This window comes from Vombatus ursinus, unplaced genomic scaffold (assembly GCF_900497805.2).
Source record: "Vombatus ursinus unplaced genomic scaffold, bare-nosed wombat genome assembly UNPS02014787.1, whole genome shotgun sequence".
NCBI classification, from domain to species: domain Eukaryota; kingdom Metazoa; phylum Chordata; class Mammalia; order Diprotodontia; family Vombatidae; genus Vombatus; species Vombatus ursinus.
The window spans coordinates 4,582,934-4,607,629 of record NW_020954565.1 but is presented as its reverse complement, the minus strand read 5'-3'; the positions used below and the strand labels follow the sequence as shown (position 1 = coordinate 4,607,629).

Here is a 24,696-nt window from a genome sequence, read left to right as displayed (position 1 = left end):
AGGCAGTCCAAACTTATAAGGAAGCAAAGAAAGTATGGACAGTTCTGAACACAATGCATGGTATTTATTATATAGGCTTTCTTGAAATGGAAATTTATTCTTGTTTATTTTGAATCCTCTGTTCCATTCTGATGTGCACATGGCAATGCTTTTTTGTTGTAATTTTGTTTTTAAATTTTAATATTTGTTTCAAATGTTTCTTTTTCTTTTTTTTAATTGTGTATTTAAGTTTAAAATAAAAATATTAAAAAAAAAAGAAAGAAGGCAGTCCAGAGGCTATTTGAGTTTAGGGAGAAAGCTATTGAGCTTCATTTTGGACATATTGAGTTGGAGATGCCTGCTGGATATCCAGTTAGAGATATCCAATGAGTGATTGGTTGCTGATACAGGACTAGAGCTCAGTAGAAGGAATAGGGCTAGATCCATAGATCTGGGGGTCATCTACAAAAGCAATGGTAGCATAACCTTTCCCAAGGCCATAAGAGAACAGGATAAAGGGGAGGAAAAATTCAACTCTAAATCTAATTAAAACTCATTCACTGGTACATTTTAGCCTTCATAAGATTCAGAATCTAACTAATAGTGGTCATTTGTGATTAGTCATTGTATCTGTCCAAGGGACCATTTTGCCTCAACAACTTAATTTCCCAAGCCGTGTCTGATGTTCCACTGGAGACCAGATTTACTAGTTTTCCCTCTTTCATACCCCTCCCTCCCTCCCTTCATCCTTCTCTTGTTATCCCTCTTCTCTTTCCCCTTTTCCCCTCTTTTTCATTATCCCTCTAATTTAATTATCCCTCTCAACCTCTTTCTCTCCATTCTTTTTCATCCTTCTGTCTTCCTTCTCCCTTTTCTTTTTTACTTCCACTGATATTTAGCTCAATGTGAGTCAACAGTAATCCCATACGTTGTGGAGGTTAGGGACACGGTGCCCCCACAATCTGGAAAATCCACATAAAAATTTTTGGCCCTCTCTTCCTGCCAGAGAAGAAGTCTGATTTTTTTTTTCTTTTTCTCTTATGGGTTGTTTATAGTACCTTGTAAAATTTGGGTTGTGTTTGGTCTTAGGCTCTGTGTTTTTTGTTGGACTTCTTTGCTCTCATCTGCAGCTTCTGCAAAACTCCTCCAAAATTCCCATTTAATTTCTTATGCCTACCCATGATATAACGAAACCTCAATGGGGAAAGTCATGATGTGGAAGGGATAACTGTAATGTGACAGCTAAGATGGCAAATATAATCTTAGGTTGTATTAATTCAAATGTAGTGAAAAGGAGCAGATAGGCTCATTACATTCTGCCCCGGTCAGACCACATGTAGAATGCCAGACCTACCTCTAGGCACAATCTTTATGAAAATGTCCTTTCTATGCATCAAAATAGCCTTAGGAGAAGTGAATAGATACATTTCTGCAAAAGATTTTTCTGCAGCAAAATAAAACTATAGCACATGCCCTCTTTCTTTATGATCAGTCACTAGTGGAGAAGGACTTGTTTACCATGCTGTGTACCTCTTCCAGATAACTGAACCTTATTCATCCTTAGCTATCTATTCTCCTAACTAATGAGTCCAACTTCCTTTTGCTTTCTTATGAATTTTATCTTTCAACTCATGCTCCAAAGACATACCCAGCTATACAAGAGTTTACTTTGTAGCAAAGAACCACACATCTTCCAGTTTTAGGATTGATCTTTTTACTGTACTGTATCTTTTTACAGAATGAAGCCAAATGAAGATAACAGAGAAAGTCACCCAGGACTTGATAGAACAGTCATGCTTATAATTTTTTTTTCATAATTACACCAGTACCGCATAGAGTAAATAGTCCCGTTTACCACCATAATGAATTGAGCACAAACTATAGCACACTTAATGTCATTGGTCTTACGGTGGCTTTTCTCTCTCTCTCGTGTGTGTGTGTAAAGGATTGTAAATGCACACTCATTTACTAGAAGATCTTAAGTCACAGAAGAGAAATGTCACCTTTGGCCACTTCGATGATGATTATTTGTACCTGAAATAAAACTTACAACCCTCTTAGTGGACTCACTATTGGGTTCTTTTTTTTTTTCCGAGGGAAGGAGTCCAGATCCGTGATTTCATCAGTTTAAGGAACTCCTGGGGTGGAAATGCCCTCCACAAAATCAGTCCAGCAATTCGTCTGGAATTTATAGTCTTAGAAAATTCCCTGGGGCATGGAGAGGTTAAGCAATGTGCCCATAGTCACACAACCAGCATATATCAGAGTCAAGTTGTCTTGACTCCAATGCTGCTTCTTGATCCACGATACCGTGTTTGAAACCTTGCCATCTTTACAAAAGATGAAATTATTTTCAGGAGATATTATAAAGCTTACATCTTGTTAATACAAAATAAAATGCATCAAAAAATTTTAAAAATAGATTACCAGGCAAACTACCAAGAGATACTGGTATAAATTATTCTTTAAAATGTATTCAGGTTTATAATCTTCTAGGAGGAGATCTTGATGGAAAGTGATGTTATTTTGATTTTCAGTTGACTAGGGATATTTATTTTACATATGTACAGAAAATGCTATTCTATGTACATCTCGAAGAACCACTCCAACCATTATACTTCAATGGATCAGTGAAAAACCTTACTTCACAGGTAGCAACTTTCCCTTTGGCTTCCTGCCTGTGGGAAGAAAAAGAAAAGGCAGATGTTTCTCTCCATGTGTTCACCATGTGCAGGAGGGAGAGTCTGAAGTCCCAGCATGTTATTTTCCCAGTGGAATGATGAGCAGTAATCAAGGGTCAACTGATAAATAATGTCTTTGGTTAAACTGACAGCTACACTTTTGATTTCAGGGCATCTACCAGGCTGTAAGAACCTTTGTGGTTGGCTTTTCTTGCAAAGTAGATGACCATTCCAGTGGCTGGGATTACCAGGGAAGATAAGCAGTATAGTGCAAGAAGTTGAGGAGAAAAATATTTAGGGATTTCTGGAAAAGAAAGAAAAGCAATTGACATCGATTATTAAAATGGTAGCATCAAAAATAATAATAAAAATTTTTTAAATATGGTAGTATCACAGGGATGTCACTTGTTAGAAGAGTATAGTTAGTTTCCTACTATGAAGTAAAAGGAAATAATGATTTAAACCAGGTTCTTAACCTCTTTGTGTGTGTCATGGACCCCTTTGAGTCACGGTAAGGTATCTATGGACCCCTTCTCAGAATAACTTTTTTAAAAAAAATTCATAAATTGAAGGAAATACTAAAGTTCAGTGAGATATTAGTTAAAATAAAGACATAATTTCTTTCCCACCCAAGTTTGTGGACCCCCTGAAATCTATTCACAGACCACAAGTTAAGAACCCTGGTCTAGATCACCCTGGCTTGAACTCCACACCCTCCTCAATTTACCAAACAGTTAAGACGTATTGTGTAATACATATATATATATATGTATTATGTATGTTGTATAATACATATACATGTAATACATATATATATATATATATACATATATATGTAGTATTGTGGACTGAGGGATTGAGACCACTGAATGAAATTTCTGCATGGTTTTGGCAACAGAGGTCCAATCTATTTGTATAACATTAGTGATTGTTATAACAAGGGCAATATGAGGATGCTTTCATGAATTGAGGAGATTCCATTGTTTAATGGTATTGATTATGGAGTTTTAGCATCCATCTAAGAGAACACAAATGGATGGGGTGAGATATACAGTGTACATATTCTGTATTCACTTTGATATTTGAGACTGGACTAGACATACTAATTAGAGAATAGGACTTAATTATCATGTACTGAGAAATGCAATCAGAAATGCAGGAAGGCAGTCCACACATTTCAGCAGACCACTATAAAACCTGTGTTCTTGAACTATGGCCCCTCTCTGAGAGGAATGTGCATGGTATTTCAATATTTGTACTGTCTCTTTTTAAAATAAGCTGACTTTCTTTTGCTGTCACATACATGTGCCTTCCATATTAGGTTACTCTGGCACCAAGATGCAGATAAATATGGTGCATAGAAGTATATGGAGGGCCAGGTTTGGGGTTAGGAAGGCCTTCATTTAAGTTTCTAACTCATAGTTACTCTATGACCCTGGGAAAATCACATAAGCTGTCTGTGTTACCCAAGCAACTCTCTGAAATACTAGTATCATGGAATTAAAACTGGAAGAGAACTTAGGGTTCTTGTAGTATAACACAGAGGCATCTAGATGGTACAGTGGATAGTGCATTGAACCTGGAGTCAGAAAGACCTGAGTTCAAATCCACCCTCAGACTCTTATTAGCTATGTGACTCTGAACAAGTTTCTTAACCCCTTGTCTGCCTCATCTTTAAAATGGGGATGTTCATAGTACCTACCTCTCAGGGTTATTGCAAAGATAAAGGAGTTAGTCTGTAAAGTGCTTTGCAAACATTAAAATGCTAGCTCTTATTACAGATCTCATTTTACTCATGATTAAACTGAGACCCACAGTGGTAAAATGACTAGTTTAGGGCAGGCAGCTAGGTGGCACAGTGTATAGAGCACGTGATGTCAAGAAGAGCTGCATTCAAATCCTGCCTTAGATACTTTCTAATTGTGTGACCATGGGCAAATCACTTAACCTTTACCTGCCTCAATTTGCTCATCTACAAAATAAGCATGCTGGACTTGATAGCCTCGAAAGTATTCTCTAACTCTAAATGTATGATCCTCTATTAAAATCATGCAGGTAATACTGAGATTTAAACTTAGCTTCCTCCCACCTGACTCCAAATCCATTGTTGTTGTGGTTGTTTTTAATTCATGTCATAGATGCATTTGCTTTTATATACACTCTATCTCTAGCCTACTTTTTTTTATAATTACTCAGTTGCTGCCTCATGTAATCTTAAATATTGACTGGTGATAGAATGCATTTGAACTTACTTAATTTTAAACCTTAATACTAGTCAAGTAGCTCCTCAAAGAATAGGAAAAACCTCATCCTACGTTACACCTAATTGTCCCGTTAACTGGCTCAATTCTCCACTTGTCTTTTTGCTAGGCTAGGCCAAACACTGTATGGTACCCTTCACAATGGTTAGTTACCAATGCTGACGACACAAAGGGTAAGAGCATTCTTCTCCCACTAAGCTTTCTTTGAGTTAGCCAAACATTTTTCTTTTTTAATGTCTTTTCTAAATTTATTTTTTATGTTGTGATCTACATATTTTTTTAATTTTAAATTTATTTTTAACATCCTTTTTTAAATTTTGAGTTACAAATTTTCTCCTTCCCTCCAATTCCTCCTCCCCCACTCACTGAGAAGGCAAGCAACATGATACCCATTACACGTGAGAAGTCCAAACATCATTCTTTGATGCTCTTTTCATTTTCCTCCCAAGTACATGCACCCATATTCCATAGCTATACTCCAAATGAGCAGCTATGTCTATCACCAGAATGACTTTAGAATGTCATGTTCCATCAACTTGACAAGCAAAATAAAGTTTAAAAGCTTATGAACATTCATTTTCTGATGTGTCCAATCTATTGTCATAGACCACATAACCGATCAAATTAAATTAGCAACATGCAAGTTATTCACAATATAAGAGACAAAAATTATTTTGCCCAAGTTATTTGCATCATCCAACTCCAAGTATTTTAAGCCAAATTAAATTTGGAGCCTGAATTATGCAGCTGATCAAGAATACCTCATTTAAGAATGACTAACCTGATAATTAGATAAAGTAATTAGAAAAGAAAACAACATAAGGAAGAAAGATAATCTAAAAGTGGGCAGCATTTGGCCATGTCTTTAAGTGAGAAATATTGACTATAGGAAGCAAAAGAAAAATAGTAAACATTTTAGGAGCTCAATTAAATGGAGACTCTGTGGAGTTAAAGATGGCCCGGGCATTGAGGAAAAAAGAAAACAATAAGGAATGAAGGAAAATCCTCCTACCCATAACTGAGATCTCAATCTGTCCAGAGTCATTTCCAACCTCATTGGAAACATTGATTATATATACCCCTGTGTCATCCGGAGTGACGTGATATAAGGTAAATGTTCCATTCTTTGAACACATAGTCACTTCATTGTCCACATCAACTTTTTTGAGGACAATCACCGCAGGAGGATGACTAAAAGTTTTACATGTAATGGTGACATTTTCCCCTTCAAGAACAGTTCTAGATGGATGGATGGATATCGTTGTGTTTCGAGGAGGTACTGTGAAGACAGAAAACATGGAGTAAGGTTGGCTACAATTTCATAGAGGTTTAGTTAAGTTTATAAAAAAAAAGCCTGTCTTTTCTGGGCTTAAGTTTAATTTTATTTCATTAAAAAAATAGGTTGGTAATCATCATTTTCAAGAACCAGAGACAGCTGCTGCTACCAAAGTTTCATCATGGTTGGCATTTATTTTTAGTTATTTTTCATTAGAGCTAGAAACAGGCTTAGAGATCATTTTGTCCAGTCCCTCATTTTACAGAAAAATAAGCTGAGTCTGGGAGGGATTTAATAATTTGTGCATATTCAAATAAGCAACAGAGTCAGGATTTGAAAGTAGGGCCTCTTACTCCAAATCCATGCACTTCCCCCTTTATCATACTTCAAGCATTGACTCCTATTTGAAAGGAAGCTCACTTAACATGCATGGAAAGGGCTGGACTGTCTAGCTTTAAAGACTTCCTCTCTGCTTTCCACAAGAACAGCAAGGCAAGTGTTTGTTATACTCTCGAGCTCAGGTTCAAGGCCTGTTTCTCTTCCAAGATCGACAGCAGTGGAGGCATACAAAGTGTAGAGGCCCTCAAAAAACAATGGTGACAACTACTCATTCTGGATTTAGAACATACCAGATTCACTTGGTACTGCATAACAAGCAGGCAGACGGTTTTAACTGGACTCGTTACCTAGCTCATCAGGTTTGGAATTGTATTTCGTCTGCACCTTCCTTCATGTGACCCTGATCTATAGAAAGTTACATGGGAATCTTTAAGTGAGGAAAATACCGTTCACTTCATGGAATGGGGTTTTGTGTCACCCTGCATGCTTGAGACAGATTTGCTTAATTACTCATTTGCTCATTTTCAATGCCAGGAGGTGAGAAAACTGATAAAGGTAGAAGGGAGAATCTTAGAACCTGGAGTCAGGAAGAATTACTAGCTATGTGACTCTGCACAAATCTCTTAAACTTTCTGAGCCTCAGTTTCCTCATCTGTCAAATGAGAGGGTTGAAACAAATGGCCCTTCAAGCTTTCAATCTATGATCCTATGAAAAAGAGGTTCACATCCCCAGCTTATGGGACATCAATGCACATACATGGAAAGGTCAATGATTGTGGTTTCTCTGTAGTCTGCCCCTCTTTCCTTCCCATCAGAATAAGTTTGGATGACCTCAACAGGCCAAAATGGGACTGAAATCTTTGAGGGAACATTTTGACAGTCTGGCATATCCTTTCTATGGTTAATGAATTCTCTCCACAAGGGACCGTGGTAATTATCCTGAAAGGAGCCACTCTGGAAAAATAGTTACTATGTATTCAGAGAAAGGTATTCTCTACCATAAGCAAGGAAGAGGGGTCTTTTGGATCTAAACTCTTCCCTCTTTCTTTTCCGGTTGACAGCTTTGCTAGGCCTGGTCAAACATTTGGCCAGTGCAAGACCTGGGAGACCAAGGATGCATTTATACAAGTCTCTAGGGTGGAAAAAAACAGATGAAAATCCCCTGCTCACCAATGATTTATTCTAACTCTCTGGCAATCCTCCATATTATATAACAGATGTGCTTCATTATTCTGGGAAATCTTGTGAAGTAACCCAAAAAAATATGGAATTGAGCTCCACTCTACCCCCCTTCCACACACATTCTCTTAACATAAAACATCCTTTTGAAATATATGGAATTTTTTTTTTAAAACGACAGTCAAAGAACTAACCTTTAACATCAAGCATCAGGCTCTTAACTTCTGAGCCACCCTCATTTTTAGATTCACATTCATACACTCCAGCATCCTCTAACTGAGCTGCATGTATGATATAAATGCCAGTCGCAGACTCAAACTCTCTATCTCCCATCTCTGTTTTCTTCCTCAGGATAATTTGAGACTTTGGAACATCCCCAGATGTGCAGGAAATAGTAACCGAGTCTCCTTCCTTGACGCTATCAGAAGGGAAAGCTGTAAGGCGTGTGTCTTTAGGAGGCACTGCAAACAGAATGCAAAGGGCAAGAATGAGAGTGCAGTTAATTCAATATGAGTTTTAATGAAGCGTGCAAAAGGGCTGGTAGCAGCCAAGATGCTAATTTGCCCTGTTTGCCTGAACAGTTTAGAGACGAGGCAAGTAATGGCATGGACACATTTGCTGTAACTGATGGCCTGAGATATTTTTATTAAGATGGGATTTGTTTCATCTTCAGTTAGATTCTGGACTCTTTGAGGAATGAGTCCGCATCTTTCTTAACTATTTCTCGTATCCCTCTCACTGCGGCAGCTAGCAAAGTTCCGAGTACATTTTAGATCTTCAATAAATATTTATTGAATTTAATTGTGAAAAAGCATAATGCATCATTATATTTATCTTGTACCATTTGCTAAGAAGTTCAGGGGTCCTAACAAACTTCAGAAATGAGCTTGAAACCTGCCAAAATCTCATTTTGGGGGCTAGCTAACTTAAGGTTCAAATGATAATATAATTGACCTGGATGGAGAAATATAGGTGAAAGTTCAGAATCATAGCAGACCCCTCATTTTATAAATGAGGAAGCTGAGGTTCAGAGAAGTTAATGACTTGTCAGGTGTCTGTAAATATAACAGAAATGATCACAATATAATGCTACAGGATCAGCCAGGGCTGAGAATCATATAGGGCAAGTATTGTGAATGACAGCCAGGCATCTTGGGAATTATAGTTTTTCTTCACTCTTATTCTGAGAGAGGATGGGGCCACCTCCCATGGGATTTGGGATTTGTGTCTGGGGATATGAGATCTGATAGCTGCATGGAGCTTGAATAGAATTGGGGATTAGTCTGGGAGCACAGCCTGGATGGAAAAGGAGAGGACCCTTGCTACACATGTGTTAAGTACTAGAACCAGAATACGAACTCAGGTCTTGGGACTCCAAATACCTTACTCTTTCTACTATACCATATTTGGGCAGCTAGGTGACTGACCTGAAGCTAGGAAGATGTTAGTTCGAATCCAGCCTCAGACACTTACTGGCTATGTGACCCTGGGCAAGTCACTATCTGCCTCAGTTCCCTCATCTGTAAAATGGGGATAGCCCCTGCCTCACAAGGTCGTGAGGATCAAATGAGATAATATTTGTAAAGCACTTAGGACAATGCTAGCATAAAGTAGAGATTATATAAATGCTTGTTCCCTTCCTCTCTCAAAGGCCTACACAGTTCACATACTTGCCCACGGTCACACAAATAAGAAAGTTGATGTACAAAATAGTCAGTAACCCTCACCTGCTTCTCTGATACCTTACAGATGAGGGAATTCCCTCTACCAATGCTGGTTGGCATCTTCTCTACAACTTACAGTCTCAGAGAATTTCCTAGAGCATTAGAAATTAAGTGACTAGTTCAGGGTAACACAGCCAGTATTTTTCAGAGGCAAGACTTAAATTCAGGTCTTTCTGGTTCCAAGGCCAGCTCCCTCTCTACTACTCCATGGCTTCCCTTGCTGCATGTCAAATATTATTGTCTATCCAATGTTACTAGGTAATACCCACTAAGGCTGTGGCCCTGTCTAAAATGTACTTACTGCTCACTTGAAGTATCTGTGTAGTTTTCCTTTCTTTGGGCTCAAAATCCATTTCATCAATAGGTAACTTGGCTTCACAAGTGAGGGATTTTCCCATGTCTTCCATAGTTGGGGTAAAGATCATCTTCAAACCCTTGGTCTCCAGGTTATTCCCTTCAGCATTCTCCACAATATCAAGTAATTCCACAGGATGATGAGAGCCTTCCTTCCAGAATGTCATCTCCAGTCGTTCTGAAGGGTATACCTTTGGGACCTTGCAGGTGACAGTGACAGGCTTTCCAACGATAAGGGGGCCACTCATCTCAATCTCAGGATCTCTGGGGAAAGCTTGAAATATCAAAATAAACAGGTTCATACCTATGGGATTTTTGCTGGTATTTTACATCGATTATATTTTAGATGTACATACATTTCAGAGAACAACCAAGCTAATGTTTGTAAGCAGGAACAGCCTCCAAATGTTAATTTTGGTCCCTAGGGACATTATAATCACATTATGTAAATACAAATAAAGGCATGTGAAGCAAGGCTATGTTAATTATCTAGTCTTAGGATATAATCTTATTGATGACAAAGGCCTGTTTTAGAATTCATGGTGCCTGGGTTAATACATTTTAAAATATCTATTATTCGGATTGGTTAAAGCAAATACTATGTTTCACTATTTAGACTTTGTTGCCTCTTCTCTTTCACAAGATTTCTAATCTACTCATATATTTTAGAGTGAAAGGTGACACAGGGTTCTGTGTCTCTGCCAATCTAGCAGAGAAGGAAGGAATGATTCCTACCAAGATAGAAAGGTTTTGCAAAAAAAAAGCCATTGTTGGACAAACTATTCCTCTACCATCAGATGACCAGATTCATTAACTTCAGAAAGCCTAGTCACTGAAAGGCTGTTCAGAGGACAATGATTTTTTTTTTAATTCCAGAAACTTAGAAGACCATTGGTAAGTCAGGGAAGACCATAAGAGGGAGATTCCATGCAGATGGATTAATCAACTTCTTAAAATATGTCTATAAGTATTTCCACTCCAATTAATACATTTTACCGAAATTTTAAGACATAGGCCTTTTAGACAAGTATGCTACTACTTGATTTGATCTCTCAATTTGAGACACTTATTGGTTAAAGTGAGAGGGAGAAAGTAAGAAGGAGAAAGAGAGAGAGAAGCGGGGGGAGAGAGAGAGAGAGAGAGAGAGAGAGAGAGAGAGAGAGAGGTTGAGCCTGCCTTAGAATCAGTATAATTTTTGTTCCAATCCCACTTATGACACATACTATCTGTATGATTCAAGGCCAGTCATCTGAACTCTGTTAGCTCCAAGCAACTCTCTTATCCTATAAGATCTTAGAACTTGGTTACTGATCTCTGTTGGTGAAAGGAATTTCAGCTAGTCAGTCAACAAGCATTTGTTAAGCACCTACAATGTGCCTGGCACTATGCTAAGCTCTTTACAAATATTATCTCATTTGATCCTCTCAACAACCTAAGGAGGTAGGTGCTATTATTATCCCCATTTTACAGTTGAGGAAACTGATGCAGGCAGTGGTTAAGTGACTTGTTTAGGGCCGCACAGCTAGCAAACACCTGAGGATGATTTGAACTCAGGTCTTACTGACTCCATACCCAGGTCTTTATGCACTGCACCATCTAGCACCTCTGAGAGATACAAAGAAAAACCAAAACAGTCCGTTTCCTCAAGAGCTCACGTTCTAATGAGAGAAAAAACAAACAAACCTATAAATAACTAGGTGCATACAAGATATATACTGAGTAGATGAAGCTTCCTATACAGATAAAATCACATCCAGATCAAAACATAAAATAAAAAGATGGTGGATCTGAACAATATTGGGATATATTCTGCATTAAATCAGTTATAAAATCAAAGTGAGGAGCTTATTATCATTGTCCCAGAACAAAGCTCAGACTATTTTGCACTAACCAGAATGCTGCAGCTATTTCCTTACTGCAATAAAGATCTCTTTTCCTGGTTCTTATTTATGCTTAGGAATGTGCCGACATCAGCAAATCCTTGGCTCTGTGTAATGATGATACAATATAACTTAACCCTCTTTTGAGAAGTTCAAATTCCTCCCAAACACAATCCATTTCCCCCCAGAATACAGCCTCAAGGAGGTAAGAAATGATTGGTCAGTAGTTCTGATGGAAAATCCCTGCAATGTGTACTTTTGAATCCTGTTCAATGAAAGAAGACAGAGCAGCTATGCCAAGGAAATCATATGGTAGGTGATTTGTACCTATTATTTACCACCATCGTCATGAGCCACGGCACTCAAAGTCCATTCCATATATCAATTTGCAGCTGTACTGGGTTTGTGTTCCTAACCTATTTATTTGGTACTATTCTTCACCAAGTAAATGAAAGGGTCCATTAGAAAAATGGAGAATTGCTAGGAAGGTGTCATTCTCACTGCTGAAGTGAATTCACTGTAGGACACCTATGTTAGTCCACCCTTGTTCCCAGCATCACAGATCCCCTGCCTCAAGCCCAAAGTTCTGTGTCTCTCTGCCTACTTTTCACTCCCTTTTAGGCCTGCTTCTTGGCTGTGCCTCTCAGCCCAAACTGCTCCCCTTCTGTCCAGATCCAGCTATTCACAGACGGCCACAGGTATTGTTGAGGTAGTAACTCTAGTCCTTTTGAGTCGATAAGCACTGACTCAAGATCGGTTGGCAGCCTCTGGCCAGACAGGCGACAAGCTAAGTAAATAGGGAGGAGTCTGAAAGTCATATTCTGTTCAAACCAATACTGGAGATAGAAGTGGGAGAGTGGAAAGGCATAGGCTACTGATAATGGACACCTTCATATATGAGCCAAGATTTGGACTGACTGTGGGGCAAGCCATGAGACTATGTATATATGCTTTTTGAGTACAAATCAACTGAATTGCCTGGGGAAAAAAATTCCTCGGTATGGCAGTAAACAGTAATTTTTACCACATGCTTGAATAAAAAGTTTCATCAGGCACATATGGTTTACTCATTAAGGAATCATGTGCCCTGTTTATTTCCTTCTCTAAACACTTCTGTCTCATTGCACAGTCATGGGGTCAGATTTATTTTTTTTCAACCAATTCCACTGAAAATGAACAATTTCCAACTTTGAAACATCGCTTTTAAATAATGATCACTGACACACAGTGCTTTGAGGTTTGTCAGGACACTGTGCTAAGCCCTTTACAAATATTATCTCATTTGATCCTCTCAATAATGCTAAGAGGCAGATGTTATTACTATCTCCATTTTACAGTTGAGGAAACGGAGGCAGGCAGTGGTTAAATGACTTGCCCAGGGCTATACAGTTAACCAACATCTGAGGATAGATGTGAACTCAGGTCTTATTGACTCCATACCCAGCCTTCTATGCCCTACTCCTCTAAGATATACAAAGAAAAGCCAAAACAGTCTCTTCTCTCAAGGAGCTAATTATCTCATCACCATCATCATCATTATTATGCTGTGTACATGCAGATCATTGTGTCATATGGGTATTATGGTTTTCTTATTAATGCATTATTACATTATTTCATTTGATTTCCTCAACAACTCTGTGAGGCAGGCACTACAGGTATTATTATCCCCATTTTGCAGATGAAGAGACTGAAACTTTAGAGAGATAAATTGACTTGCCTAGAGTCACACAGCTACTAAATATTATATATGGGACTTAGAGTGATAGATTTAGAGATGGAAGGGACTTTTGAGGTTATTTAATCCAACTCTTTCATTTTGTCAATGAGGAAATTGTAGCCTAGAAAGATCATTTGACTTTTCAATTTATCCCTTACATATCTTATTTGTACATAGTTGTTTGGATATTGTGAGTTCCTTTAGAGAAGGGACTGGTTTTTGTGTTTCTTTATATCCCCAGTGCTTAGCATAGTTCCTGGCACATAGTAGGTGCTTAATAAATGCTTGTTGACTTAACTTTTTCCAGGTCATAAAAGTAGTGTAGCAGACCTGTGCCTTGAACTTGTTTTCCCGACTCTGAGTCCAGGGCTTTCTCCACTACAGCATGTTGGCTAGATAACTTAGAATAAGAGTAGACCCTTACAATGATGGCTTACTTACAGTAAAGTTCCACCTGCACTCCTTTTTCCACTTTCTTATTCCCACATGATGCTGTGCACAGATAAAAATGTTCATTTTCAAGGCCAATGGGATTTATGGTCAAGGTGGACTTGGAGTCCTCATTGTGTACTGTCCCCCCTATGGGGCTGTCTATCTGGGTTTTCCAGGACATAAATGGGGCTTCACAGCCCATTGTGGTGCAGGTCAACACAAGAGAATCACCAATCTGAGCAGCAATCTTTGGTCCTGGGGAGATTTCCACTGTAAGAGGTTTCACTGAAAGAAGAGAAGGAAAGTGAGATATAAACCTGTACCAAACTTTATAAGATTCTCTTCCTTTTCCATTCCACTTTGTTTCATTAATTTTATCATATACTCTTTAACTTCTGACCTGAAAAGAAGAAATGGTTCTCCTAAAATTTACTTTCCATGAGGGAAAGGATCCAATTAAAAAAAAATAGTCCAAGGTGACCCAAATGTACTCACTTGTTTAAAGCATTTAAAAGGGTTGAAAAACAGAGTGAATGAGCAGAGATAATAATTGTTAAAAAAAAAAATTAAAAAAAAGTGGGGGGGGGGGGCTGCAGTCTTTACTTCAGCAGAGTGAAGATTTGATTCGAGGTAAGATGATCAAAGCACTCTCCCTGGTTGCTGGGGCAACTAAACCTATCCTGATCCCATATGGAAATGAAATGAGATCTGTGAGAAGAATTTATAAGCTTAGAAGTATTAGAAAAGACAATAGTAACTCATTTTACATCAAAAAGAATGCCTTTGAGACCCTTGAACCTAGGGCTTGAGTTCTAGTATTTCAGTTTCACACACATCTGAAATTAAAACAAAAATCACTTTGGAAGCAAATCAAAAGCTAAGCTTTCGAATCACAAACAATTCATTTCTGTCAGTGTTAGCTTGTGCTCCTTTATGGACTCGTGAACCTGCTTTAAATTTAAAGCCAGGGTGGAAGGCTCAACTCCATCACAGAACATGCCAGGTAATAAATTTTGGAAAGGAAGCACTTTGGCAATTAGCATCATTCCTGATGTATACACAGGCTTTCTTTAGATGGTAGTTGTTCTGAGAGGAGAGGAGTTCTAAATCAGTGCTTTCTGTTGATTCTAAAGACATTCAGAGTGATTTTGCTGCTCTGAAGGTGACAGATGAGATGTCACAGGAGGTAACAAAAACCCATCGTGCTCGAGGATCTGTTTCAGATGAAGGAATGGGAGCTTCAGTAAACAAGCTATTCAAGTACTCTACACTTTCCCAGTTCACTCTTGTCACAAAAAAAGGCAACTTCAACATTCAAATTTTTCTGTGCGTGTGTGCACGTAAGTGCTTACCTGAGACAATCCTAATAGTTTGCAAAGAAAGTTTATCTCACATAATCCCAACACACTGAAAGTAATAATACTTTTCTATTGTGCCTTAGGGTTTGTAACTCATTATCCTCATGGCAGTCTGTGGGGTAGGGAGTGCCAGTATCATTATTCACATTTGATAGATGAGGAAACTAAGATTTAAAGGATAAATGACTTGCCCGAGGTAAGTCTAGTAAATATCAGAGGTGGAAACTGAACCAAGGCTTCTTGAACTCAAGTCCAGTACTCCCTCCACCACACTTTTCCAATTCTGCTTTTCCAATGAGGTACTTTTAGATTATCCCTTTAAAAGGAAAGATAATGACTACAAATCAATTTTGAAATTTTTATTCCAATATTAGAAGGTGGACATTTAAAAAATGGATCTGGTTGTTTCTTTGTGAGCCTCTTCAGATCACTTAGTGAAGTAATGGCGTATTGGATCCTGGCTCTTCCACCTTCTGCCTTTGTGACTTTGGCAAAACCTTTGAAGGTCTTAATTGCCTCATTTATAAAACTGAGGGGGTTGGACTAGATGACTTCCAAGGTCTCTTTCAAGTTGAAATCTGTGATTATATGATCTTTTAAAAGTTAATTAATTTTGGCTTTACAGCATATTAATTTCAAAATATATGTTTTACCCCTGCTGTACAAAGCAAACCTTTCCATGTAGCAAAGATTTAAACGTTTTCAAACATACACACAAACACAACTGTTCAGCAAAACCCGAACAAAACATTGACCACATCTGATAAAATACACAGTATTCCGCGGTTACAGACCACTGCACCCTCCATCCCCTCCTTGCAATGAAAGGAGGTTCATTTTCTCTTCTACTCCTGAGTCAAGGTTGGTCATTATAATTACACAGCATTAAGTTTTATTTCATTTTTCTTTCCATTTATTTTGCTGAAATTATCATGTATATTATTTTCTTTGCTTACTACATTCTGTACTGGTTTATATAGGTTTTCCTATGTTTCCTCGAATTTTTTGTATAGATTGTTTCTCATAGCACAGTAGTATTCCATTACACTCGTATATAACAATTTGTTTAGTCATTCTTTAATCTTTATCTACTTTGTTTGCAGTATTTTGTGACCAAAGGAAGTGCAGCAATAAATATGTTGGCATATAATGGGAGTTTTCTTTCTGTCTGCCACTTTGTGACATATGCCTGGCTGTGAGCTCTCTGGATCAACATTTTAGTCACTTTTTAAAGCATAATTACGAATTGTTTTCCAAAATAGTTGGACAGTTCACAACTCCACCAACTGTCTTTCTGTAGCCCTTCCAATACTGACCATTTCCATCTTTGCCAATTTTCCAAGTGTTTTCAATTTCTCTTATTATTAGAGATTTGGAGCAGTCTTTCCTACAGTTGTTAAGTTGCATTTCTTTTGAAAACTTTTTGTTCATATCCAGTACCCACTTACCCATTAGGGAATGGCTCAGTTATATATTTGTGTAATTTCCTATGTAACTTAGATATAAAGACCCTTATCATGGTTAGCTAACACAAAGATTTTTTTTTGCCCCAATTGACTTTTCCTCCTTTAATCTTAACCCTAGAGTCATAATAATATGGATTAAATCTCTCGAGACAGTAACTTTTTCAGACCACTGTTAGGATAGTTTATAAATTGCTGACATAGGGCCTTCAGTTTTAGCCTTATAGCCTGAAGGAGTTGATACAGCTCTTAAAAGCCAGTAACTTCCTTCCTCTTCACTTTTGACATGGGACAGGTTTTATTAGAAAGCTAAGTTATTCCAGGAGGCAATTTTAGCAGCACAGCCTTTTTATTAGCTCAGAATATTCAAGGGCTCCTTGGAAATTAACCTTTTGCAGCCTGAGATACAAAGGAGTGGATTCATTTAGCAGTAGTATAAATGTTAAAATATATTTTTTAAAAATTCTTGTTTGGGTTCTATGACTGTTACCATTATTAGCCAATTGCATAAGGGAAATTAACTCATTTGACTCACCTACAGTTACTTCCACCTCTTTCCTACTTTTTCCAAATTGATTCTTCGCTTCACACACATAAGTTCCAGAATCTTCCTTCCTCATTCCCACTAAGGTGAGCGTTGCATTCTCAGAAAGAGGTAATGAGTCCTCACTGTCCAGTTTCTTACTCCAAAAGATCTGTGGGGGTGGCAGGCCCTCGCTGGAACAGGTCATTGTCACAGAATCCCCTTCTTGCACAGTGTTGGAGGGGGTGATGGAGATGTTTGTATTCTTGGGTACAACTGAAAAAGGTAAGGCCACTGGGTTAGCTGTCATTGTCTTTTATGTCAGAACAGTGGGGATGGAAGGCAGCTCTCTCTTCTCACAGATGATGACCTGAGAGTTTTAGAAATGTGGCTCCTCCAAAGGTAAACTGCGTTTATGCACATATATTGATTGGTTTAACCCATTCGATAAGCCCAAGAAAAGTGGTTTGTGAGCCAAACTGAGGACATTTAAGCAAAACCCAGTTCACCTAGTTTTAGGGGACTTTCAGTGATTTAGAGAGAGGGTTTTTTGATAGACTGGTAGACTATGTGTAGATATAGCTCATGAAAATAACATTTACACGTGTTAGGTTTTGCAAAGAGCTGTATATATGTCAGTTAATCCTGACAACAACCCTGTAGTTGTTGATATGTGATTTAAAGGGAAGATTTTTTGATAGATTGATGTGTATGTATGAATTAGTTTCAGAAAATAGCTAGCATTTATATAGGGCTTCAAGATTTGTAAAGCGCTTCACATATGTAATGTTGTTATCCTCACAACAACCTGGAGGGATAGGTGCTATTATTATCATCCATTTTTAAAGATGAGGAAACTGAGGCTGAGAAAAGGTTAAGTGACTTGCCCAGGGTTACACAGCTAGTAAGTATCTGAGGCAAGATTTGAACCCAAGTCTTCTGGATTCCAGTGCTATGGTCACTATACCAACGTAGTTGCCTCTGAAAAGAAAAAGCACTTGAAACCACGTCCAAGTGAAAGAGGCCAATTAATTTATTTTTTTTAAAAAAAATTTCTCTCATCTGAATTATTCAGATTGGCTGTGATTTGCTAAGTGTGAGATTTACTTCAAAATTAGGTTCCTTCCTCTCTGCTTTGGCAAAATCACTTCCACCTTAACTACCAGCATAGTGTAGGAGGGCAATGTTGTATGGAAGGAGAGCTAAACTTCAGAATGAGGAAACCTGGGTTTAAGACTTGTCTCTGATACCTTGTTAGCACTGTGTGAACAAGGGTATTAGTTCTTCAAAGCTCCTATTTACTGCTCTAAATATGGTACATTAGAAAAGGGACTGGATGTAAAGTCAGGATTTTGTTGGCTATTCAGTATTATTTGTTGTTATTCAGTCATTTCTGTCGTGCCTGACTCTTCGTGATCCCATTTGGGGTTTTCTTGGCAGAGATGCTTGGAGTGATTTGTCCTTTCCTTCTCCAGCTCATTTTACAGATGAGGAAACTGAGGCAAACAGGGTAAAGTGACTTGCCCAGGTTCACACTGCTAGTGAGTATCTGAGACCAGATTTGAACTCTTCCTAACTCCGGACCCAGTGCTCAATGCACAAATGGCACCACCTAGCTTCCCCAGAGTCAGGAAAACTGGGTTCAAATGCTAGATACTCACTGGCTTTATGACTATGGGCAAATCAACTTCTCAAAGTTTCAGTTTCCTCATTTGTGAAATGGTGTTGATAATACTTGCCCTCTGTGGTGAAGAAAGCACTTTAGAAACCTCAAAGCTTTATTAGAAATGTGGGTTCTGATCTGCTGTTCCTAGCCTCCTTACTGTTCCTTGAACACAGCGCTGTCTCCCAGACTTCAGGAATTTCCACTGGCTATTTTCTATTCATGGAATACTCTCCCTCCTCATCTCCAGCTTCCAACAGCCCTGACTTCCTTCAGATCCCAGCTAAAATCCCAGCTTCTGCAAGAATATTTTCCTGGTCCCCCTTCTAATGCTAATGTCTTCCCTCTAAGATTATCTCCAATTTATTTCATCTTGTTTGTACATAATTTTTTGTGTGTTGTGTCCCCCATTATACTATGGGTTTCTTGAGAGCAGGGACTGTTTTTGGCTTTTTTTGTATCACCAACACTTAGCACAGTGCCTGATACATAGTCGGTGCCTAATAAAATGTTTCTTGACTTATCAGTATGCATTGCTTTTCTTACAAGATTGTAGGTGAAATGAGATAATATTTGTGAAAAGTACTTTGTACAGTGCCTGGAATATAGTAGGCACTATATATAACATATATATATATGCTTATTCTCCTCCATTTCCCCTTGTTCAGAAACAATGTTTTTAAAAGAGTTATATAAATCTGGAGAAGTAATATGGAGCAATGAAAAGAGAGCAACCCTTGAAGCCAGGAAGACTCCAGGCCAATTTATGACGCATACTAATTGTGTGACTCTGGACAGATTACTTAACCTCTCACTTTGCCCAAGCAACTGTCTATGACTATACATTGCCAATCTGCTTTAATAAACGAAAATTCTTCCAAGGAGTTTCCTATACTAATAACATCACAAGTATACTCCAAAAGAAAAAGACATTATCATCATCATCATCATCATCATCATCATCATCATCATCATCATCATTCTTATCACCATTTTCCACATGGGAAGAAATTATCTCTCTATTACTTTCCTCAACCTCCCTTCAAGTCCCTCCTTTTATCTACAATATCCACCAATGGAAAGCAGAATGTAGGTTGTTGAGAACTGCAATTTGTCCAGGCTAATGTACCCTTTCTATAACAATTTGGCAGAAAGACTTGAATTAGCAATAGTGTTAAATGAGAATAAACAAACAATTTCTCTTTGACTTTATAGATCATATACTAAAAGCCATTGCCAGTCAAATAGAGACATAAAATTCCACAAAACCTGCCACCTTGTCTGAAACGTACTTATGAAATATACTTACTGTTCACCTGAAGTATCTGTGTAGTTCTCCTTTCTTTGGGCTCAAAATCCAATTCATCCATAGGTAACTTGGCCTCACAAGTGAGGGATTTTCCCATGTCTTCCATGGTTGGGGTAAAGATCATCTTCAAACCCTTGGTCTCCAGGTTATTCTTGTCAGTATCCTCCTCAACATCATGCAATTCCCCAGGATGATGAGAACCATCCTTCCAGAATTCTATCTCCAGTCGTTCTGAGGGGTATACCTTTGGGACCTTGCAGGTGACAGTGACAGGCTTTCCAACGATAAGGGGGCCACTCATCTCAATCTCAGGATCTCTGGGGAAAGCTTCAAATACCAAAATAAACCTAAGTATGAATAAGATTTTTTCTGGTATTTACACAGGATGATTTAAATAAATACATTTTAATGTGCACAATAACAGCACATATTCAATATCCTATCATTTTACTGATATGGGTATATCCCCTATTGATGCAAGTCACTGTCTAGCACAGTGCCTGGAACATAGTAGGTGCTTAAGAAATATTTATTAAGTGGTGAAACATCTCCAAGCTTTGCTAGGCTGGTCCTTGGATAACAGACATGAAATCCATTGCCGGGCCAGATCTAGAAAAGATTCTAGCACCTTTTTTTAACCTCCTAGAGCTTATGCTCCATCAACATAAGCTTAAGACCCCAGTATACCTACAAGGCTCAAGGAGTCGTCATTTTAGGACTCTAGAAAAGGAATAGTATCAAATCCAGCCTCAGACGCGTAACACTGACTAGCTGTGTGACCCTGGGCAAATCACTTAACCCCATTTCCTAGCAAAAAAACCAAAACAAAAACAAAAACAAAAAAGAAAAGGAATAGTAGCATAAAATTAGTTAAAACATATATAATATTTCTTTATCCAGGCCCAGTTATTGTTTCCAGTAAATACACTTCCTAGAGATTTTAAAATAGATACTCCAATAATTTTTCATAGATTCTACAGTAAAGAGTCCAGTGACAGATCAATCAATTAATCAGCTGAGCAGTACTTATGAAGCACCTTCTATGTGTCAATTACTGGTGATACAAAAAACAGTGAAACAGACTCCACCCTCAAGGAGTTTATATTCCATTAAAGGGGACAGCCTGTATACGTATGGTACAAAAGATGTACACTGTGAGCACAAGATAATTCCATGATGATGGAGGATTGACAAGAAAGGTCTCCTATAGGGAACTTTAGAAGGAGGTAAATACTCTTAGAGGTGAACGTGAGAAGGGAATTTACTCATCTAGAAAGCAGAATTTTAATGACTAATAAAAAGATGTGATCTCTGATCAGCAACATTGAGATATCTCCTATATTACATCAATCAAAACGATGAGTAGGAGGAGACTACCAAAATCCCAGAGGGATGATGACGATGATGATGATGAACAATTATAACAGTAACTGACATAAAGCGCTTTAAAGTTTGCAAAAGCATTATGCATTTAATCTTGTATTTAAACCACATAGCTATATTGTGAGACACATACCAACTGGCATTAATATGCCCATTTTACAAATGAGCAAACTCAGCCCCTGAGTGGGTGGCTTATCTATGTTCAAACAGTGAGGTGGGATTTGAACCCAGAACTTGCTGACTCCAAACACAGACTTCTAGCCACTTTGTCATGCTGTTTCTCACTAAACAGAAAGATGCAAAAGTTATTTCTTCTCAATTCTTTCCATATTAGAATACTACTTCTTTTTTCTGGTTCTCATTTATGATTAGGAATGTGCCAACCACAGTATATCTTTGGCTCTGTATAATAAGGTGATACAATATAATTTACCTCCCTTCACAGAATCAAATTCATCCTGACTGTAGTCTTGGGGGTTAAGACAGGTTTAGTTAGAACTTCTGTTGTATAATGCCTATTTTTTCTACATCCTTCTGCCTGAAGCAGAGTAGAGAAACCAAGTCAGGGAAATCATGTGGTAACTTTCCCACTAGTTCCCATAATCACTAGAGAGGAGAAAGGGAACGCTAAGAAGTGGTGTGTCTCATATCGTAATTACAGTTGTCCTGCATTTGGGCTCAATCTTTCACTTTTGCTTGATCTACACAAGAAAAATAAATAGACTAATTTGGATCAAACCCCTTCCCTTCCCTGAGTCTCAGTTTCCTCATCTCTGAAATTAGGGGTTGGGTTATCAGAATCCCTTCCAGTTTCATCAGTCTTTGACTCGCTGATTTGCAAGGGGGAGGCAGTGTATATCTTCTCCCATAAGGCATCTATGCTAGTCTTGACTTTGACCCCATCTCACAAACTTTCCCAAATCCCAATTTTCCATCTCCGACTACTCTCTTCCCACCTTGGTTATCTATTTCCTGATTTTGCTCCTTAGGAACCCCCCACCACTTCTGCCCAGTTCTTCCTCATAGATAGATAAAGGTGACTGAGCCTTCTGAACTGAATAGATAAATGAGTCGAGATTAGTTAGGTTAGGACTCTGTTGAAAGCAAGAGAACTTTTCCAAGTACAGGTGACTATCTTGAAAGACTGCTGTATTAATGGCAAAGTCGAAACTGGAAGAATATGGACAACCTATATAGTAAGATTTGTATCTATTAATGGGAGCCAAGGAGGAGGAGAGGGAGAAATTGTAAATTAAAGGAATGTGAATAGAAAGGTTCAGTTCTACTATTGCATGTTAATGATTGTCTGGTCGATGAGTTTGATAAGAGATGGATGGAAAGTTGGCCTCTAAGCCAAGAAGATCCTGGTTCAGGTCCTGTCTGTGACATATACTAGCTATGTCACCTTGACCAAGCCACTTAACTTTTCAGCCTTCTAAGTAACTCTCTAAGTTAAATCTTACAGTCAAAAAGTTGCAGAGAAAGCACTGACCTGCATTGGTAGAGGGAGCTTTCATACCAGGGAGATCCCTATATTAATACAATCACAATTCTGATATCTATCTCAACATTCCCTGCTCTAAAGGAGCCTACATTCTACTAGGTGAGAGGAAGTACATAAATATGTAACCACAAGGTTAGGAGGGGGAAAGTGAGCACTACAAATTGAGGGAATCCAGGAAAAATTACATGGAAGAGATGTTAATCTGGACTAACCCTTAAAAGATCAGGATTTTGAAGAAAGAAAGAAAAAAAAAGAAACTCTTAGTTTAACAAGTAGTTTCTTCCCTTGCTTGAATAAAATAATTTTCAAGAGGAACACATGGTTAGTCATTAAAAATACATATACCTTGTTTATTCCTCCATTTAACACTTGGCCCCTGTGGAATAGTCATACATTTATTTCCCCCCAACCAATCTCACTGAAAACAAGTAGTTCTCAATGTCATAGTATCACTTTCAAAGAGTAGATAACTTACAATAGAGGTCCACCTTAATTTCTCTTTCCACTTCCTTGCCCCCGCATTTGGCCGTGCACAGATAAGAGTGTTCATTTTCAAGACCAACAGGATCCATGGTCAAGATGGACATGGTCCCTTGATTTTGCATCTTCCCCCACAAGGGGCTGTCTATCTGAGTTCTCCAGGAGAAAACAGGGGCTTCACAGCCAGTCACGGTACAGGTCAGCTTAGTGGAACCACCAATGTGAGCCGCAATCTTGGAACTTGGGCCAACCTCAATTTTCAGATCTTCCGCTGAAAAGAAAAAAAAAAGAAAAGAAAATTTGCTGCTAGCTTCAGATTTAATCTTCCTCTCCCCTTTATCCTCTCTAGGATCCTGGACAAAACGTCATACATCGGCTGTCCTGTCCAAATAACTTGCATCTCCCAGCTAGGTGTTCAGAAAGACAATGAAGAATGTTGTCAAGGAAGATGTTGGAATCATCTTCCTTAGTAAAAGATCAATGACTAAGGCTTAGACTCGGCCTCTATTTCTCAGGGTCTTGTTGATATATTTCCTCACAAATTTGATTTCCACCTACATATAGGAAACTAACAAAGAGATAAAGAGGCAAGAACCAAAATTATTCATTCCACCTGGGAAATCATATTCCAAATATGTTTAGTTTCAAGGTCCTCCCCATGCTGGACCATCAATGCATAGCTAAATTCAATAGCACTTTGAAAACAAAGTTCAACAAAGTTTTCCCCTATCTTTAAAAACCACAGCACCATTTTTGACAGCAATACTAAGGAGTCTGAAATCAACCCAGCAGCTCAGATAGATGCAGGCAGGCAAAAGAAATGAAAGGAAAAAAAAAAAACTCACACATAGCAAATACCATCCAAAGGAGGTTCGTGGCCAGGACAGTCCCGAGCTTTTGTCCATGCATATTGTATGTTGTGATAGAGGAAACAGCAAGTCCAAACTACCTACTCTCTTTGCTACCTGAAGAAACCCAGGGACTGTCTGCAGCTTCCAAAATGAAGGCAGCTGGGTAAGCAATGGAAGAAAAGAGTCTGCTCTTTATAAAGGGTCTTGCTGCAGAGGCGGAGGGAAATCCCTTAACGGGGAAACCCAGAGCAGAGCCAAGAAAAAAAAAAAAAAAAAGGCTGACCCAGAGCCAAGTTCCTCAGTGTTAACCCCTTGTACTGCTTTAGAGGCAAAATCACAG

General features: G+C 38.4%; 1 protein-coding gene across 2 annotated transcripts; it reads right to left on the bottom strand.

Moving 5' to 3' along the window:
- Positions 1-1,673: 1,673 nt before the first annotated feature.
- On the bottom strand, positions 1,674-24,544 carry VCAM1 (vascular cell adhesion molecule 1). 2 transcript variants are annotated; one of them, XM_027868241.1, is made up of 9 exons: positions 24,351-24,542; positions 23,501-23,776; positions 20,139-20,465; positions 17,179-17,442; positions 13,832-14,107; positions 9,741-10,067; positions 7,910-8,176; positions 5,934-6,200; positions 1,674-2,964 (listed from the first exon to the last, which is right to left on the bottom strand). In XM_027868241.1, exons 1-9 carry the CDS (start codon positions 24,412-24,414, stop codon positions 2,813-2,815), a joined length of 2,220 nt encoding a protein of 739 aa, XP_027724042.1. In that variant the 5' UTR covers positions 24,415-24,542; the 3' UTR covers positions 1,674-2,812. The 2 variants fall into 2 exon arrangements, with proteins under 2 accessions (XP_027724042.1, XP_027724043.1); XM_027868242.1 differs by lacking the exon at positions 7,910-8,176 and having other exon boundaries at positions 24,351-24,544.
- Positions 24,545-24,696: the final 152 nt, after the last annotated feature.